General features: G+C 40.7%; 1 protein-coding gene across 1 annotated transcript; it reads left to right on the top strand.

Moving 5' to 3' along the window:
- On the top strand, window positions 1-13,379 carry cyp2k5 (cytochrome P450 2K5). Its single transcript, NM_001124742.1, is given in 8 exon segments — window positions 1-275; window positions 3,140-3,302; window positions 8,025-8,174; window positions 8,266-8,426; window positions 8,546-8,725; window positions 8,852-8,993; window positions 10,774-11,100; window positions 11,994-13,379. Coding segments are annotated over 8 exon segments (1,518 nt in total). The 5' UTR covers window positions 1-68; the 3' UTR covers window positions 12,182-13,379.
- The last annotated feature ends 7,435 nt before the right edge of the window (window positions 13,380-20,814 follow it).

The following is a 20,814-nucleotide window of genomic DNA, read 5'->3' as shown; positions in this document are numbered from 1 at the left end:
CTGTTGTGTATGAGCACAAGCGGTCTCTCTTTTTAGCCCAGGGTAAGGTGTAAGAGCTCCGACCGAAGATGTCTCTTATGGAAAGTCTTCTCCTCCAGGCTCCAAGCACGGTGACACTGCTGGGGGCTGTGCTGTTTCTGCTCGTCCTCTACCTCCTCTCCTCTAGTTCCAGCTCTGAGGAACATGGGAAGGAGCCTCCAGGACCCAGGCCGCTGCCCCTGCTTGGTAACATGCTCCAGCTGGATCTCAAAAGGCCCTACCAGACTCTCTGTGAGGTGAGATATTAATAAGTCAAAGGCTTGCTTGCTTGAACTATTCCATTTCAAGTACCTCCTTTCAAGATATTGAATCACAGTACCCAGCTAGCACATTTGGTTTATTGGAAGTTGTGGGAAAGTATGTTTGTTGTTTCACATTATTTGTGGGAATGAAGCCATACGTTTCCTGACCGGTAAAAATAATGTTTTTTTTTAACCCTTGTGTAGTCTTAACATTCTGTATACTCCCCTTATCCGAAAGGTAAAAAAGGACCCGTCTTCACTAAAACCCTAAAATAAAGCAGATCAATTAAATTTTAAACCCCAAATCTATTTTGCATGAAGAAACAAGCTGTCATTCGTCATAAACTTTGTGAAAATCTGGGTTCTTCCTCTTCACAATGCAGAAAGACTGATCAGTGGACACCACTCATTTTTATTACAACACACCTATCATCATTGTTTTCTTTACTAAAGTAGAGCATTATTATTGTTATTATTTGCTAAAGGTACTGCATAGGTGTTAACTTATTTTGTTTAGCAGGAGATAGAACTTGTATAGTCTAAGAAAGTAGCAGAAATGTGCAGAAAGTAGATTTGAATGCATTTTATTGAAGGGAAACAACAACAGTCTTGAACTGTTTTGGCAACATAGTGATATATTCTTATATTCTGAACAATGAGGAGTTCAACTACAAAATACTAGTCTTCTCCCATTTGTTTAACCATTGCCCCCACCCACAAGGTGTATAAACAACAACAATTATATAAAAATAATAACAATAATAATAATATAATAGATACAAAACAAATACAAGACATGAGGAACATAAATCAATCAACTCTAACTGCTCCAGGAGCACCCGCCTCTTGTTCTGCTTCTCAGGCATCCAGGTAGGGTTGATCTTGTTCCATATCACGAAGGCATTGTATGAGGACACATCAATGATGTTTAATGGAAGATGACCAGGGGCCAGCGGGCAGTCATCCTCCTGCAGCTGTAAGTTCCAATCACCTTGTCCAGGTTGTTCACGCCTCCTTTTGTTGTGGTTGTAGTCCAGGATGATGGCTGGCTTCCTGTCCTCACGATCACTGATCTCAGCAGTTTTGTGCATTGTGCTCAGGACGACCACATTCTTGTTCCTCTTTGTGAGGTAAGAAACTAAAGTGGTGGTGGGGTGAAGGCAAACTTTGATGAGAAGGCCTCTCCTCCCCTTGTTGCGAGAAGTGCAGGGTGGAGCTTAGGCTTGTAGAAGGCCTCTCTACCCCTTGTTGTGAGGAGTGCAGGGTGGAGCTTAGACTTGTAGAAGGCCTCTCTCCCCCTTGTTGTGAGGAGTGCAGGGTGGAGCTTAGGCTTGTTATTTCTAACTGTGCCAACCATGGTGATCTTCCTCTTCAGGAGCTGCTGGCTGAGTTCAATCAGTAGCACACATAATCTCAATTTCTCATTGTGTTTGTCTTTGTTGGTTTTGTGGTGTGTAAATGATTTTATATCTGCCGGGTCAAAAATTACCCCAAGACAATCTTTGTACCCAGGTGGTATACATCTTTCATGGAAATATTAACAAAGGTAATGTTTAAATTGTTCTAATGTTGGGGTCACTTTAGGAAAAGTCATCACATTTCAAGTTGAAAGAATATCATTCAGGGAGTTTTCTCTGTTGTTAAACATAGTGGCAGGTCATTTTGTACCCTTAAGACAACGCAGGGTTAAACGTTCTGAGAAGAGACATGGACATTTTGCAGAAAATGTTGGTTATTTTTAGTTTTTTAATATCTTCCGTATAAATTTCACTGAAAGTTTCAAGAAGACTTTTAATAACACTGCTTGCTTTCTTGAACCTTTTGAGCACAGACAGGACACATGGAATTTCATTTCATAAGGCATTAATAATGAAACACATTTATTTTTTATTGTGACAGCATCAGTGAGATTCAAACCTGTAACCCCCTGCTCTCTATCAATGGAATTAGTTCACAGCATCACCAGGATGGAGCTAGCATGACATGTTTTTAAAAATCATACAAATCTGTTAATTGTAGCGTATTCAAACAAACTCTATTTCAAAGGAAACAAGCACTCATTAAGATGAGGTGTGGTCAATTAGTGGGTGCAGCCATCACACCCAAACACACTTAACAAGAGAGAGGAAGAGACAGTTTTGTTGATGCTGAGAATTAAATGTATGTTTTTAAATAACATTCTTAGAACTTTCTCTGAATGTTATTAAAGTTTTCTGGTGGTTTTTTGTGGAACGTTTTCTAAACGTTCTCAGAACATTTTGAGAACATGACTTTAAATAAAACCACGAGGAAACCTGTACGAATCAATATGATGAAGTACTGAAATTCCCACAGAAGTACGTTGTTTCTTAACGCTCTTTGAACAATTTGAGAACATGATTTTAAATAGAACCATGAGGATATCTATGGGAAATGTTATGCTGAAGTACTGAAATTCCCATGAAGAACGTTATTCCTTTAATGTTCTCTAAACTATTTGAGAACATTCCCAATGTTAGACCAGTTTGAGAACGGTCCTAGAACACTACCAACATGTAACTAATTTCTTAAATGGGCTTAGAGTGTTCCAAAGCCAAGGAACTATACAGCACCATTGCCAGACATATGTGGAAGGTTGTTTTAAAAATAACCATATGACAACCACGCTCTCGCCAAGCTCTATGTTTCTCAGAACATTATGTGCTAGCTGGGTATTTACATGATCAGTCATTCATTTCTGGAAGGTAAAACAATAATCTTGTTTGTCAAACACTGACCTCAGAAGTTCATAGGCTCACATTTTACGAGGCATTTTTATTTGAATGGAAAATATTTTATCTGTTCTAAACCTGTTCTTTTGGCCTATTTTATTTCTACAGCTGTCCAAGAAATATGGCTCGGTGTTCACAGTTCACATTGGACCCAGAAAAGTGGTCGTTCTCGCAGGATACAAGACAGTCAAGCAAGCACTGGTCAACCATGCAGAGGAGTTTGGGGACAGGGGCATCAATCATTTGTTTAGTGACTTAAACAAAGGACACGGTAATGTCAGATAACTGATTCTCAGGCCTACTACGTTGCAAACCTTGACAATGGACAGTTAAGCAGGCATGCTTGGTGCCATACTGTAAAAACCAACAACAGTATACAGTACCAGTCTTTCAACAGTTTTCCTTATTTTTTTTTACTATGTTCTACATTGTAGAATAATAGTGAAGACATCAAACTATGAAATAACACATATGGAATCATGTAGTAACCAAAAAAGTGTAAAAAAAAATCCAAATATATTTTATATAAGAGATTATTCAAAGTAGCCACCCTTTTCCTTGATGACAGCTTTGCATACTCTTTGCATTCTCTCAACCAGCTTCACCTGGAATGCTTTTCCAACAGTCTTGAAGGAGTTCCCACATATGCTGAGCAATTGTTGGCTGCTTTTCCTTCACTCTTCGCCCCAACTCATCCCAAACCATCTCTATTGAGTAGAGGTCGGGTGACTATGGAGGCCATGTGATGCGGCACTCCATCACTCTAATTCTTGGTCAAATAGCCCTTACACAGCCTGGAAGTGGATTTTGTCATTGTCCTGTTGAAAAACAAATGATAGTCCCGCTAAGCTTAAACCAGATGGGATGGCGTATCGCTGCAGAATGCTGTGGTAGCCATGCTGGTTAAGTGTGCCTTGAATTCTAAATAAATCACTGACAGTGTCACCAGCAAAGCACCCACACACACTCACACCTCCTCCTCCATGCTTCACGGTGGGAACCACACATGCGGAAAATCATCCATTCACCTGGAACCAAACATCTCAAATTTGGAATCAGACCAAAGAAATCATTTCTACTGGTTTAATGTCCATTGCTCGTGTTTCTTGGCCCAAGCAATTTCTTCTTCTTCTTATTGGTGTCCTTTAGTAGTGGTTTCTTCTTCTTATTGGTGTCCTTTAGTAGTGGTTTCTTCTTCTTATTGGTGTCCTTTAGTAGTGGTTTCTTCTTATTATTGGTGTCCTTTAGTAGTGGTTTCTTCTTCTTATTGGTGTCCTTTAGTAGTGGTTTCTTCTTCTTATTGGTGTCCTTTAGTAGTGGTTTCTTCTTCTTATTGGTGTCCTTCAGTAGTGGTTTCTTCTTCTTATTGGTGTCCGTTAGTAGTGGTTTCTTCTTCTTATTGGTGTCCTTTAGTAGTGGTTTCTTCTTCTTATTAGTGTCCTTTAGTAGTGGTTTCTTCTTCTTATTGGTGTCCTTCAGTAGTGGTTTCTTCTTCTTATTGGTGTCCTTTAGTAGTGGTTTCTTCTTCTTATTGGTGTCCTTCAGTAGTGGTTTCTTCTTCTTATTGGTGTCCTTTAGTAGTGGTTTCTTCTTCTTATTGGTGTCCTTTAGTAGTGGTTTCTTCTTCTTATTGGTGTCCTTCAGTAGTGGTTTCTTCTTCTTATTGGTGTCCTTTAGTAGGGGTTTCTTCTTCTTATTGGTGTCCTTTAGTAGTGGTTTCTTCTTCTTATTGGTGTCCTTTAGTAGGGGTTTCTTCTTCTTATTGGTGTCTTTTAGTAGTGGTTTCTTCTTCTTATTGGTGTCCTTTAGTAGGGGTTTCTTCTTATTATTGGTGTCCTTTAGTAGTGGTTTCTTCTTCTTATTGGTGTCCTTTAGTAGTGGTTTCTTCTTCTTATTGGTGTCCTTTAGTAGGGGTTTCTTCTTCTTATTGGTGTCCTTTAGTAGGGGTTTCTTCTTCTTATTGGTGTCCTTTAGTAGTGGTTTCTTCTTATTATTGGTGTCCTTTAGTAGGGGTTTCTTCTTCTTATTGGTGTCCTTTAGTAGTGGTTTCTTCTTCTTATTGGTGTCCTTTAGTAGGGGTTTCTTCTTCTTATTAGTGTCCTTTAGTAGTGGTTTCTTCTTCTTATTGGTGTCCTTTAGTAGGGGTTTCTTCTTATTATTGGTGTCCTTTAGTAGTGGTTTCTTCTTCTTATTGGTGTCCTTTAGTAGTGGTCTCTTCTTCTTCTTCTTCTTCTTATTGGTGTCCTTTAGTAGGGGTTTCTTCTTCTTATTGGTGTCCTTTAGTAGTGGTTTCTTCTTCTTATTGGTGTCCTTTAGTAGTGGTTTCTTCTTCTTATTAGTGTCCTTTAGTAGTGGTTTCTTATTCTTATTGGTGTCCTTTAGTAGTGGTTTCTTCTTCTTATTAGTGTCCTTTAGTAGTGGTTTCTTCTTCTTATTGGTGTCCTTTAGTAGTGGTTTCTTCTTCTTATTGGTGTCCTTTAGTAGTGGTTTCTTCTTCTTATTGGTGTCCTTTAGTAGTGGTTTCTTCTTCTTATTGGTGTCCTTTAGTAGGGGTTTCTTCTTCTTATTGGTGTCCTTTAGTAGTGGTTTCTTCTTCTTATTGGTGTCCGTTAGTAGTGGTTTCTTCTTCTTATTGGTGTCCTTCAGTAGTGGTTTCTTCTTCTTATTGGTGTCCTTTAGTAGTGGTTTCTTCTTCTTATTGGTGTCCTTTAGTAGTGGTTTCTTCTTATTATTATTGGTGTCCTTTAGTAGTGGTTTCTTCTTCTTATTGGTGTCCGTTAGTAGTGGTTTCTTCTTCTTATTGGTGTCCTTCAGTAGTGGTTTCTTCTTCTTATTGGTGTCCTTTAGTAGTGGTTTCTTCTTCTTATTGGTGTCCTTTAGTAGTGGTTTCTTCTTCTTCTTATTGGTGTCCTTTAGTAGTGGTTTCTTCTTCTTATTGGTGTCCTTTAGTAGGGGTTTCTTCTTCTTATTGGTGTCCTTTAGTAGTGGTTTCTTCTTCTTATTGGTGTCCTTTAGTAGGGGTTTCTTCTTCTTATTGGTGTCCTTTAGTAGTGGTTTCTTCTTCTTATTGGTGTCCTTTAGTAGTGGTTTCTTCTTCTTATTGGTGTCCTTTAGTAGGGGTTTCTTCTTCTTATTGGTGTCCTTTAGTAGTGGTTTCTTCTTCTTATTGGTGTCCTTTAGTAGTGGTTTCTTCTTCTTATTGGTGTCCTTTAGTAGGGGTTTCTTCTTCTTATTGGTGTCCTTTAGTAGTGGTTTCTTCTTCTTATTGGTGTCCTTTAGTAGGGGTTTCTTCTTCCTATTGGTGTCCTTTAGTAGTGGTTTCTTCTTATTATTGGTGTCCTTTAGTAGGGGTTTCTTCTTATTATTATTAGTGTCCTTTAGTAGTGGTTTCTTCTTCTTATTGGTGTCCTTTAGTAGGGGTTTCTTCTTCTTATTGGTGTCCTTTAGTAGTGGTCTCTTCTTCTTCTTCTTCTTATTGGTGTCCTTTAGTAGGGGTTTCTTCTTCTTATTGGTGTCCTTTAGTAGTGGTTTCTTCTTCTTATTGGTGTCCTTTAGTAGTGGTCTCTTCTTCTTCTTCTTCTTATTGGTGTCCTTTAGTAGTGGTTTCTTCTTCTTATTGGTGTCCTTTAGTAGTGGTTTCTTCTTCTTATTGGTGTCCTTTAGTAGTGGTTTCTTCTTCTTATTGGTGTCCTTTAGTAGTGGTTTCTTCTTCTTATTGGTGTCCTTTAGTAGTGGTTTCTTCTTCTTATTGGTGTCCTTTAGTAGGGGTTTCTTCTTCTTATTGGTGTCCTTTAGTAGTGGTTTCTTCTTCTTATTGGTGTCCGTTAGTAGTGGTTTCTTCTTATTATTGGTGTCCTTCAGTAGTGGTTTCTTCTTCTTATTGGTGTCCTTTAGTAGTGGTTTCTTCTTCTTATTGGTGTCCTTTAGTAGTGGTTTCTTCTTATTATTGGTGTCCTTCAGTAGTGGTTTCTTCTTATTATTGGTGTCCTTCAGTAGTGGTTTCTTCTTCTTATTGGTGTCCTTTAGTAGTGGTTTCTTATTATTATTATTGGTGTCCTTTAGTAGTGGTTTCTTTTCAGCAAATCGACCATGAAGGGCTGATTCAGGCAGTCTCCTCTGAACAGTTGATGTTGAGATGTGTCTGTTACATAAACTCTGTGGAGCATTTATTTGGTCTGCAATTTCTGAGGCTGGTACCTCTGCAGCAGCGGTAACTCTAGGTCTTCATTTCCTGTGGCGGTCCTTATGAGAGACAGTTTCATCATAGCACTTGATGGTTTTTGCGACTGCACTTGAATACATTTTTCGTATTGACTGTCATTTCTCTTTGCTTATTTGAGCTGTTACTGCCATAATAACGACTTGGTTTTTCACCAAATAGGGCTATCTTCTGTATACCACCCCAACCATGTCACAACACAACTGATTGGCTCAAACTTATTAAGAAGGAAAGAAATACCCCAAATGAACTTTTAACAAGGCACACTTGTTAATTTAATTGCATTCAAGGTTAAAACCTCATGAAGCTGGTTGAGAGAATTCCAAGAGTGTGCAAAGCTGTCAGCAAGGCAAAGGGTGACTACTTTGAAGAATCTCAAATATAAAAAGTATTTTGATTTGTTTAACGCTTTTTTGGTTACTACATGATTCCATATGTGTTATTTCACAGTTTTGATGTCTTCACTATTATTCTAGAATGTAGAACATAGTACAAATAAAGAAAAACCCTTGAATGAGTAGGTGTGTCCAAACTTTTGACTGGTACTGTACATGATGCTCTTCTGTGTTCAACCGATTCTAACAACCCCAAATATCTTACAAATATTTTATTTTCTCCTGACTTCATAAAAATATGAAGAAAAAACAGATTTAGTTTGAAACCTCCTACTTCCATTAATCTGTGCTTCTTAAAATTCTGTGCTTCTTAATTCCTTTAAGAATGTCACTCAACTACTACATCAGAACAATATTGTTCTACTGTACTTTTTAACAGGTATTGTATTTGCAAACGGAGATTCATGGAAAGAGATGAGACGCTTTGCCCTGACAAATCTTAGGGACTTTGGCATGGGCAAGAAAGCGAGCGAAGAGAAGATCATTGAGGAAGTTCACTACTTGATTGAAGTGTTTGAAGAACACAAGGGTAAAGTTCTTATATCAATAACACAATCAAAATAAGTCTTCATTTTCTCAGTTTTTCTCATTTCAGTTTTGTTTTTTGCTCTTTGTCACAGGTAAAGCATTTGACACAACCCAGGCAATGAATTACGCTGTCTCCAACATCATCTGCAGCATTGTGTACGGCAGCAGGTTTGACTACTCTGATCCACGGTTCCGACGCTCGGTGGATCAAGCCAATGAGTCCATCCGACTCGGAGGATCTATTTCAATACAGGTACGATACCGTGCTAATCATGTTTACTTTGAGAACAATGACAGACACACTACATTAAATTAGTCCAAGTATAATATATACAGACAAAATAGAAGCTAATTTTTGCTTTTTATTTAAAGTTGTACAACATGTTCCCATGGTTGGGCCCCTTGCTGAAGAACAAGACACTTATCTTGAAAAATATTGCCGACAACAAGGGGGAGATGAAGGAGCTGGTGAGGGGGCTGAAGGAGACTCTCAACCCGCAGATGTGTAGAGGCTTTGTGGACTCGTTCCTTGTCCGAAAACAGACCCTGGAGGTATAAAGCGTTATTGCAGTTATAAGCATGTCATTTCTTGGAGTGAATAACTAGGGGGTCCAGGGGGAGATGATTTAGAAATAACTGCTCTTGTTTACTGAAACATGTTTGTTTATGTATTAAAAGGAATCAGGCAACATGAACTCTCATTACCACACTGAGAATCTCATACAGACTGTGGCCAACCTGTTTGCTGCTGGTACTGACACCACGGGGACAACCCTGCGCTGGGGTCTGCTGCTCATGGCCAAGTACCCCGATATACAGGGTAAGGGTTGATACTCACACACTCACCTGACAAACACACCTCATACAGCACATTTGGAAAGTATTCAGACCCCTTCACTTTTTCCACCTTTTGGTACTTTACAGCCTTATTATAAAATTGATTAAATTGTTTTTATTTCTCATCAATCTACACACAATACCCCATAATCACAAAGCAAGAACAGGTTTTTAGAAATTTTTGCAAAAAACTGAAATATCACAGACTATGCTCTGTACTTTGTTGAAGCACCTTTGGCAGCGGCTACAGCCTTGAGTCTTCTTGGGTATGACGCTACAAGCTTGGCACACCTGTATTTTGGGAGTTTCTCCCATTCTTCTCTGCAGATCCTCTCAAGCTCTGTCAGGTTGGATGGGGAGCGTTGGTGCACAGCTATTTTCAGGTCTCTCCAGAGATGTTCTATCGGCCTCAAGTGCAGGCTCTGGCTGGGCCAATCAAGGACTTTCAGAGACTTGTCGCGGAGCCACATCTGCATTGTCTTGGCTGTCTGCTTTGGGCCGTTGTCCTGTTGGAAGGTGAACCTTCGCCCCCAGTCTGAGGTCCTGAGCAGGTTTTCATCAAGGATCTCTCTGTACTTTGCTCCATTCATCTTTTCCTCGATCCTGACTAATTTCCCTGGCGCTCAAAAACATCCCCACAGCATGGAGCTGCCACCACCATGCTTCACTGTAGGGATGGTTGTGGCCAGGTGATGAGAGGTGTTTGTTTTCCTCCAGACGTGACACTTCGCATTCAGGCCAAAGAGTTATTGGTTTCATCAGACCAGAGAATCTTGTTTCTCATGGTCTGAAAGTCCTTTAGGTGCATTTTTGGCAGACTCCAAGCAGGCTGTCATGTGCCTTTTACCGAGGAGTGGCTTCCGTCTTGCCACTCTACCATAAAGGCCGAATTGGTGGAGTGTTGTAGATATGGTTGTCCTTCTGGAACGTTCTCCCATCTACACAGAGGTACTCTGGAGCTCTGTCAGAGTGACCATCAGTTCTTGGTCACCTCCCTGACAATTCCTTTGACCTCATGGCTTGGTATTTGCTCTGACATGCACTGTCAACTGTGGAACCTTATATATACAGGTGTGTGCCTTTCCAAATGATGTCAAATTAATTGAATTTACCACAGGTGGACTCCAATCAAGTTGTAAAAACATCTCAAGGGTGAAACAGGATGCTCCTAAGCTCACTTGCGAGTCCCATAGTAAAGGGTCTGATTACTTATGTAAATGAGGTATTCCTGTTTTGTCTTTTTATACATTTACAAAAAAATCTATAAACCTGTTTTCACTTTGTCATTATAGGGTATTGTGTGTAGATTGAGGACATTGAGGAAATGTTGTTATTTAATTAATTTTAGAATAAGGCTGTAATGTAACAAAATGTGGAAAAAGTTAGGGGGTCTGAATACTTTCCGAATGCACTGTATATCCACAACTCAACCTCTTATAGCTCACTTGCATAATGTGTGCAAACTCCTCTATCTGTATTCTGTCTCTAAATGTCGTCTGTCACCAGCAGCATCATATTAAAGTTCTGATTATCTGTAGAAGTACTTGGCAAATAAAGGTGATTCTGATTTGAAGGATCTTTGTACAGAAAGTGTATGATTGCAGTTATGTAAGACAATTACGGTTTTACCCGCTGTAAACATTGGCAAATGTCCCACCTGAAGCACAGGTCTTTGAATTGAATCCAAGTGAATTAACAGATACAGACTGAAGATCATTCAGATTTTATAGTAACTTTATCCCTCCTCTTCCTTTTTATTCCAGACCGGGTCCAAGAGGAGATAAGCAGAGTCATAGGAAGTCGTCAGGCCTTGGTAGAGGACAGGAAGAACCTGCCCTACACTGATGCAGTGATCCATGAGACCCAACGACTGGCCAACATTGTACCCATGTCCATCCCTCACACCACCAGCCAAGACGTCACCTTCCAGGGATACTTCATCAAAAAGGGGACTGATGTGTTACCTCTGCTGACGTCTGTCCTGCGAGATGAGAGCGAATGGAAGAGCCCTCACACCTTTAACCCCGACCACTTTCTGGATGAGGAAGGTCGATTCGTCAAGAAGGATGCCTTCATGCCCTTCTCTGCAGGTGAGTCCAACTGTGTGTTTCCTGATTGACACTATCATTCTGATATCCTTCTATGGTGGTCAATTAACTAATTGTGACATCCTTCTATGGTGGTCAATTAACTAATTGTGACATCCTTCTATGGTGGTCAATTAACTAATTGTGACATCCTTCTATGGTGGTCAATTAACTAATTGTGACATCCTTCTATGGTGGTCAATTAACTAATTGTGACATCCTTCTATGGTGATCAATTAACTAATTGTGACATCCTTGTATGGTGATCAATTAACTAATTGTGACATCCTTGTATGGTGGTCAATTAACTAATTGTGACATCCTTCTATGGTGATCAATTAACTAATTGTGACATCCTTCTATGGTGGTCAATTAACTAATTGTGACATCCTTCTATGTTGGTCAATTAACTAATTCTGATATAATTCTATGGTGCTGAATTAACTAAATCTGATGTCCTTCTATGGTGCTGAATTAACTAAATCTGATATGCTCATTGCTTTGGCTCAAAGAGAGTTGAGGGGATGGAAATGACGTTGAAGCAATGTGGAATAGACATTGAATTGACGTCTGTGCCCAGTGGGAATATTGATATTTGTCAATTATAGGAACCTATCCACAACACATCCATTGTCTCGGAGAGAGTCTGGCCAGGATGCAGCTCTTCCTTTTCTATTGTCCTCATGCTGTCTTCCTCATCCTCCTCTTCCAGGTCGTAGGTTGTGTCTAGGAGAGAGTCTGGCCAGGATGGAGCTCTTCCTTTTCTATTGTCCTCATGCTGTCTTCCTCATCTTCCTCTTTCAGGTCGTAGGGTGTGTCTAGGAGAGAGTCTGGCCAGGATGGAGCTCTTCCTTTTCTATTGTCCTCATGCTGTCTTCCTCATCTTCCTCTTCCAGGTCGTAGGGTGTGTCTAGGAGAGAGTCTGGCCAGGATGGAGCTCTTCCTTTTCTTCACCTCCCTCCTGCAGCACTTTTGTTTCTCTCCTCCTCCTGGGGTAAGAGAGGAGGATCTGGACCTCACACCATCCCTGGGGTTCACCCTCAGTCCTTCACCTCACCAGTTGTGTGCTGTGAGCAGGGTCTGAGATGAAAGTCTGGGTCCAATGTATATTACACACTAAACTCTCAACTTTAGACAAACATACTGCAGGAATATGCTGAAACTATTTTGTCACTGCCCATGGACATGAATGATATGAATATATACCTGGCTACAGGGATCTGAGGTTTAAAGTTGATTGGACCAAAATGAACTGAAGCAGCTTTTGTAAACCATTCAGAGGGGTTTTGCAGTCCTAGGTGCTGACACCTTTATGATATCTGAGGGGCATTTGTTTAAAACCATCAATGTTGATCTAGAGACAAACACTCAAACAACCTTTTAGGGATACCCTAGGTGGGGTCCTCAGTAAAATGTCAATGTCCGCAGGAAGACCAAACTTGGACGTTAGGATCCTATTCTTAGACTGCAAGTGCCCTTATCCCCACTGAGGTCCATAGAAGTCATATCCTTACCCACCACTACAGGGAAAATATTATTGGTTTGGAATTCAAGAATTCAGTCCTAAGAACAGTCACATTTGTAAAATTGTCATCTAAATGTATAAAAAGTGTCAACTCTAATCTAGTGCCCTCTATACTGCTAGTTGTACAGTCAACACTTGGCACTTTTTTACAGGACAACTGTATGACCTATAGCTCCGTTTTTTTCCACAGGTCCTTCTGACCAAAGAAACTCAGACATTTCAATTTTGTTTTACAATCAGGGGAAATTATGCAAATGTTTAATATTCTTTTACTTTTTGTGCTGTCATTAATTTATTGAACGACAATACTAAGTGCTAGTAAAGGAAAGGTAGACACATTGGCACTTTTTGAAAGCTTGTCTAAAGATATGAATATAGGTAGCTATGTAGATGTATATGCAGATGATTGTTTATGTATCAGTAGTGTCACTTGTCACTTCAATCAGGGACGGTCTGGGGTGGGGTGGCTGAAACAGTGTCAATCACATCCAAACATGAGGAAACCAGGTGTTTGGTGTCGTTCCAGTTGTCCCATTCCGGTCATCACTATGAGCCATCCTACACTCATCATTCTCACGTGAGATATGTTAACCAGTTTAAATACTTACACACCCGTGCCCCCATCCTTCACTTTCCCCTTATTCAAGGATAACTGTATTATAATATATAAATATATATATGTAATAGCTGTATGTTTTTTAAAGTACCTAATCCATTGCTGAGAAAAGAAATGCAATACAAATATCAAACAAATAAATACATGACAATCTTCTTTATTTCAAATGTTATGCACTCTTAGAAAAAAGGGTGCCAAAAGGGTTCTTCGGCTGTCCCCATAGGAGAACCCTTTCCAATTTCAGGTAGATCTCTTGTGGAAAGAGTTTTACATGGAACCAAAAGGTGTTCTTCAAAGGGAAGACAGAATAGGTTTGCACGTCATTCTTGAGCAGGAGGGGCAAAGTTCTCCCCAAATTTGTGGTATCCAATTGGTGAGCCGTGCGTCCTCTGAAACACATCCCAGCCAAGCCCCACTGTTTCTTGACACAATGCCCGCTTAACCCGGAAGCCAGCCGCACCAATGTATCGGAGGAAACACCGTACACCTGGCAACCGTGTCAGCGTGCATGCACCCAGCCCGCCACAGGAGTCGCTAGAGCGCAATGGGACAAGGAAATCTCTGCCTGCCAAACCCTCTCCTAACCCGGACGACGCTGGGGCAATTGTGGGCCGCCTTATGGGTCTCCCAGTCACAGCCAGCTGTGACATAGCCTGGGATCAAACCTGGGTCTGTAGTGACGCCTCAAGCAATGCAATGCAGTGCCTTAGACCGCTGCACCACTCAGGATGCCCCCACAAATTGAAATTCCCTCTGTTGAATTTCAAAATCCCCATGTGGCCCTCGAGCCATAACGTTTGCCCACCCCTGAGCTAGATGTTATGTTAGAAGACAGTAGTAGGTATGGAAGATGAACCTCAGGGCCATGTCAGAGGGAACTTTTAATGGAAAAATAATAATAACTTTGAATTTACAAGCATATATATATATATATATATGAAATATTTATGTTCCCTTCATGTATTTGCAACAACCATTCAATAGCAATCTCATTATTGAGTGAGCTTTAATAATGGAACAAAGCCGTTGGGTGTGAACATCAGAACAGATAAGATCACTATCTGAATAAACTTACTGTATATTGAACCCAATATACTGGAACTGAATGCAAGTACAGCATTTAAATAGGTTGAGGAAGAAAATAAATATATTACACTTATTTAATTAGGAAAATATCAATGCGAAGCTGTACAGTAGATTGTCCATCTCTAAAGTGATAATGACAGTTCTTGCTGGCTATATCCTTTTACTGCAGTGGGCTAAATCAGGGTCACAGGGTCACAGGGTCACAGAGTGTTTCTGGGTAGTCTTAAACAAATCTACTTTGCAACAAAAGTATACACCTCACACACATGGTTATGGCTTTAAAAGAAATAAGACACGTGTACCATGTCAGATATAGAGTTGTAATGTAGAGTTTGCATCCCAATATGACACTTTTTATACATCACAGAACACTGATATATATAACAAAACTGTTTGACATAGAAACCCCAGATTTTCAAAATGTTTTAAATGTGTTTTTATTAATTATGAAATTATGACAAATATGAATAACATTCCAACCATGAGGCCACTTTGGTCATTCGACAGCAGGAAAGGGCTACATTTGTGCAGACAGAGGCATAGAGGTGCCGACACTAGCTCTGGGTTGTGCTGGTAGACCATCCTGCCGCTGACACTTACTAGGCCACAACATGGACTTATTACAGACCATACACAAGAGACATGAGGTCTTTATGCAACAATAACATGATGGTGTGATAAACAATTGTTCAAAATGATTGATCCCTTCAAATGGACAATTATGACCACATTTTAATGATTTGGCACAGTTTTACTCACGAAAAGCAGAAGATGTACTGTAATGCATTAGGCAATGTCGCTCAAACATCATTGTGTTTCCTTTGGCTGTCCTCCTCATAGGATACTATAGTTCAACATAGAGACTATTTCCATTATGGGAATTATCGGTCTTTCTGTCTTTCTCTTCGTCTTCCTCTCTGTCTTTCTCTTTCGCTCTGTCTTTCTGTCTGTCTGTCTTTCCCTACTGTCTTTCTCTTTCTCTCCGTCTTTCTCATCCACTCTGTCTTTCTCTCTGTCTTTCTTTCTTTGTCTGTCTTTCTTTCTCTCTGTCAAACTTTCTCTTTCTCTCTTTCTTGGTCTTTCTGTCTCTGTCTTTCTGTCTTTTTCTCTCTCTTTCCCTCTCTCATGTACACACACAGCACACACAAACCACACAAATAGACAAATACACACACACAGCACACACATTACACCCACACTGTAGGTAAATCATTGACTTGGTGACAGAGGCAGCCTGCATAGGTCATTCTCAATGAGAATGTCTCGAGTCATTATGTTTAATTACACAGACAAGCTGTCTGGGAGTGAAGTCAGGACTTTGTTGAGGAGAGACTGGGTTATGTTGTTGAGGGAAACTAATCAATTGTCATGGATTCTGAGGGTGTTTAGTCACATTTAAGAAATGGGTGCTATGTGAAACAGTTTAACTGTCAGGAAGTCATAGAGCTGAGTTGAACTTATTACAGTAATTGTAATTGTAAATTAATTATTTAATCACATTCCCAGTGGGTCAGAAGTTTACATACTCTCAATTCATATTTGGTAGCATTGTCTTTAAATTGTCAAACTTTTCGGGTAGCCTTCCACAAGCTTCCGACAATGAGTTGGGTGAATTTTAGCCCATTCCTCCTGACAGAGCTGGTGTAACTGAGTCAGTATTGAAGGCCTCCTTGCTCGCACACGCTTTTTCAGTTCTGCCCACACATTTTCTATGGGATAGAGGTCAGGGCTTTGTGATGGCCACTTCAATACCTTGACTTTGTTGTCCTTAAGCCCTTTTGCCACAACTTTGGAAGTATGCTTGGGTCCATTTGGAAGACCCATTTGCCACCAAGCTTTAACTTCCTGACTGATGTCTTGAGATGTTGCTTCAATATATCCACATAATTTTCCTGCCTCATGATGCCATATATTTTGTGATGTGCACCAGTCCATCCTGCAGCAAAGCACCCCCACAACATGATGCTGCCACCCCCGTACTTCACGGTTGGGATGTGGTTTTTCGGCTTGCAAGCCTCCCACTTTCACCTCCAAACATAACGATGGTCATTATGGCCAAACAGTTCTATTTTTGTTTCATAAGACAAGAGGACATTTCTCCAAAAAGTACGATCTTTGTCCCCATGTGCAGTTGCAAACCGTAGTCTGGCTTTTTTATGGCGGTTTTGGAGCAGTGGCTTCTTCATTGCTGAGCGGCCATTCAGATTATGTCGTTATAGGACTCATTTTACTGTGGATATAGATACTTCTGTACCTGTTTCCATCAGCATCGTCACAAGGTCCTTTGCTATTGTTCTGGGATTGATTTGCACTTTTCGCACCAAAGTACGCTCATCTCTAGGAGACGGAACGCGTCTCCTTCCTGAGCGGTATGACGGCTGCGTGGTCCCATGGTGTTTATACTTGCATACTATTGTTTGTGCAGATGAACGTGGTACCTTCAGGCATTTGGAAATTACTCCCAAGGATGAACCAGACTTGTGGAGGTCTACAATTTCCTTCTGAGCTCTTGGCTGATTTCTTTTGATTTACTCATGATGTCAAGCAAGGAGGCACTGAGTTTGAAGGTAGGCCTTGAAATACATCCGCAGGTACACCTCCAATTGACTCAAATGATGTCAATTAGCCTATCAGAAGCTTCTAAAGCCATGACATAATTTTCTGGAATTTTCCAAGCTGTTTAAAGGCACAGTCAACTTAGTGAATGTAAACTTCTGACCCACTGGAATTGTGATACAGTGAATTATAAGTCTGTAAACAACTGTTGGAAAAATGACTTGTGTCATGCACAAAGTAGATGTCCTAACCGACTTGCCAAAACTGTAGTTTGTTAACAAGACATTTGCGGAGTGGTTGAAAAACGAGTTTTAACTGTAACTACAATTCCTCTGCTTCCATCTTTTTTTAATTTACGTTTTGGTTATGATAATCTACCTGTTTATCATTCTAATGGAATGTCAATCTGGTACAAACCTTTATTCCCTTAAAACATAGCTCTTCTTGTGTGTAATTGCCGATATTGAAGGGATGAGGTGAAAGAAACGACCACACATTGAAGCGCAAACTGATGTGACAGAGTGAGCATTTATGAGGCTTTCTTCCTATTGCCGCACTTCTTCATGGCCTTGACTTCCTCCTTGGTGACTCACTTCCTGTTGGAGTGGCACAGGCTGCTCTATACACTGTCCCTGTCCAAAGTATGTCATCAGGATAAGGATTACCAGCTCCACTATATACTCCAAAACTTTAAAACAGTCCGATGGTGAATTTGATCTACAGGTAACTGCCCCAAAAAAGGAAAAACTTGAGTAAATGAGGGATAAAAAGTATGTTGAAAGCAGCTGCTTCCACACAGGTGTGATTCCTCAGTTAATTAAGTGATTTATACTGAACAAAAATATAAACGCATCATGTGAAGTGTTGGTCCCATGTTTCATGAGCTGAAGTAAAATATCTCAGAAATGTTCAATTTGCAGAAAGAATTTCTCAACATCAAAACATTGCACACATTTCTTTGTGAGCATTTCTTCTTTGCCAAGATAATCCATTCACCTGACAGGTGTGGCATATCAAGACGCTGATTAAACAGTATGATCATTATATGGTGGCAGGAAGCCTAGTGGTTAGAGCGTTGGTCAAGGTTGCAAGATCGAATCCCCGAGCTTACAAGGTAAAAATCTGTTGTTCTGCCCCTGAACAAGGCAGTTAACCCACTGTTCCTAGGCCGTCATTGAAAATAAGAATTTGTTCTTGTGACTTGCCTAGTAAAATAAGCAGGTGCATCTTGTGCTGGGGACAATAAAAGACCCCTCTAAAATATGCAGTTTTTTCATGCCACATATGTCTATTTGGCATGCTGACTACAGGAATGCCCACCCGAGCTGTTGCCAGAGAATTGAATGTTCACTTCTCTACCATTTTATTTTACCTTTATTTAACTAGGCAAGTCAGTTAAGAACCAATTCTTATTTTCAATGACAGCCTAGGAACAGTGGGTTAACTGCCTGTTCAGGGGCAGAACGACAGATTTGTACCTTGTCAGCTTGGGGGTTTGAACTTGCAACCTTCCGGTTACTAGTCCAACACTCTAACTTGACTTGGCAACCGGTCAGGATGCTTTCGACGGTGCAGCTATAGAACACATGCCAAATCTTTTCAGTCACCTGAGGGGGAAAAGGTGTTGTCGTGGCCTCGTCACGACTGTCTTGGTGTCTTTGGACCATGATAGTTTGTTGGTGATTTGGACACCAAGGAACTTGAAGCTCTCGATCCGCTCCATAAGAGGCCCACCGATGTTAATGAGGGATTGTTCAGCACCCTTTTCCTGTAGTTCACAATCAGTTCCTTTGTCTTGCTCACATTGAGGGGGAGGTTGTTGTCCTGGTACCACACTGCCAGGTCTCTGACCTGCTCCCTATAGACCTGCTCCCTATAGTCCCTATAGTCGGTGATCAGGCCTAACACTGTTTTGACATCAACAAACTTAATGATGGTGTTTGAGTCGTGCTTGGCCATGCAGTCATGGGTGAACAGGGAGTACAGGAGGAGACTAAGCACTCACCCCTGAGGGGCCCCAGTGTTGTGTTGTTGCCTACCCTTACCACCTGAGGGTGGCCCGTCAGGAAATCCAGTTGCAGAGGGAGGTGTTTAGTCCCAGGATCCTTAGCTTAGTGATGAGCTTTGTGGGCACTATGGTGTTGAATGCTGAGCTGTAGTCAATGAATAGCATTCTCACATAGGTTTTCCTTTCGTCCAGGTGGGAAAGAGCAGAATGGAGTGCAATTTAGATTGCGTCATCTGTGGATCTGTTGGGGCGGTATACGAATTGGAGTGGGTCTAGGGTTTCCGGGGTGATGATGCTGATGTAAGTCATGACCAGCCTTTCAAAACACTTCATGGCTACCAATGTGAGTGCTACAGGGCAGTAGTCATTTAGGCAGGTTGCCTTTGCTTCCTTGGGCACAGGGACTATTGTGGTCTGCTTGAAACATGTAGATATTAGACTCAGTCAGGGAGAGGTTGAAAATGCCAGTTGTTCCGTGCATCCTGGTAATCTGTCTGGCCCCGTGGCCTTGTGAATATTGACCTGTTTAAAGGTCTTGATCACACAGCCATCTCCTCATGTTTCAGCATGATAATGCACGGCCCCATGTCGCAAGGATCTGTACATAATTACTGGAAGCTGAAAATGTCCTAGTTCTTCCATGGCCTGCATACTTACCAGACATGTCATCCATTGAGCATGTTTGGGATGCTCTGGATCAATGTGTACGACAGCGTGTTCCAGTTCCCGCCAATATCCAGCAACTTCGCATAGCCATTCAAGAGGAGCGGGACAAAATTCCACAGGCCACAATCAACAGCCTGATCAACTCTATGCAAAGGAGATGTACAGTGCCTTGCGAAAGTATTCGGCCCCTTTGACCTTTGCGACCTTTTGCCACATTTCAGGCTTCAAACATAAAGATATAAAACTATTTTTTTGTGAAGAATCAACAACAAGTGGGACACAATCATGAAGTGGAACGACATTTATTGGATATTTCAAACTTTTTTAACAAATCAAAAACTGAAAAATTGGGCGTGCAAAATTATTCAGATATCTTTATGTTTGAAGCCTGAAATGTGGCAAAAGGTCGCAAAGTTCAAGGGGGCCGAATACTTTCGCAAGGCACTGTATATCATGCTGCATGATGCAAATGGTGGTCACACCAGATATTGACTAGTTTTCTGATCCACACCCTACTTTTTTTAAGGTATCTGTGACCAACAGATGCATATCTGTCTCAGGTATGTGAAATCTATAGATTAGGGCCTAATGCATTTATTTCAATTTACTGATGTCCTTATAAACTGTAACTCAGTAAATCTTTGAAATTGTTGTATGTTGCATTTATATTTTTTATTCAGTGTACATCCCATCATGCTTAGGGTCTTGTATAAAAATTCCCAGTTGCCCATTATTTGGGCTAGCATGGCTAGAAGAAGAGCTCTGACTTTTTAAGAGGAGTCTCAAAGAAGCATAGGGGGTTTAAAGGGTGTGTTTGTGTAGTAGTGTGTGTGTGCGTGCGTGTACGTGTCCGTCGGTGTCTCAGTCACTTATGGGAGATTCTAGAGAGGCGCCTGAGACAGCATTTTCCACCACCATCAACAAACATTAGACAACATTAGACAATGGAATTTCTCATGAAAGAATGGTGCCGAATCCTTCCAGTAGAGTTCCAGACACTTAGAACACGTCAAATCTATGACTGTTCTGGTGGCTCGTGGTGGCCCAACTCCTATAAATACACTTTATGTTGGCATTTTCTTTATTATACAGTTACCTGTATATTCACACAGTTCAGAGAATCCTCAATAAACGGCAACACAGTCAGAAAATGGTACAAAATTTGGACACGTTTATGTCTTTGGACACACATTGAACAATGGTAAAATGTTACTTGATTAGTTGATATTGTTATTGTTGTTGTTTTGTTGTAGTTGCTGA

This window comes from Oncorhynchus mykiss, chromosome 9, assembly GCF_013265735.2.
Source record: "Oncorhynchus mykiss isolate Arlee chromosome 9, USDA_OmykA_1.1, whole genome shotgun sequence".
In the NCBI taxonomy this organism is placed as follows: Eukaryota; Metazoa; Chordata; class Actinopteri; order Salmoniformes; family Salmonidae; genus Oncorhynchus; species Oncorhynchus mykiss.
Note: the sequence above shows the minus strand (reverse complement) of the source record. Positions and strands in the feature narration are given on the sequence as shown.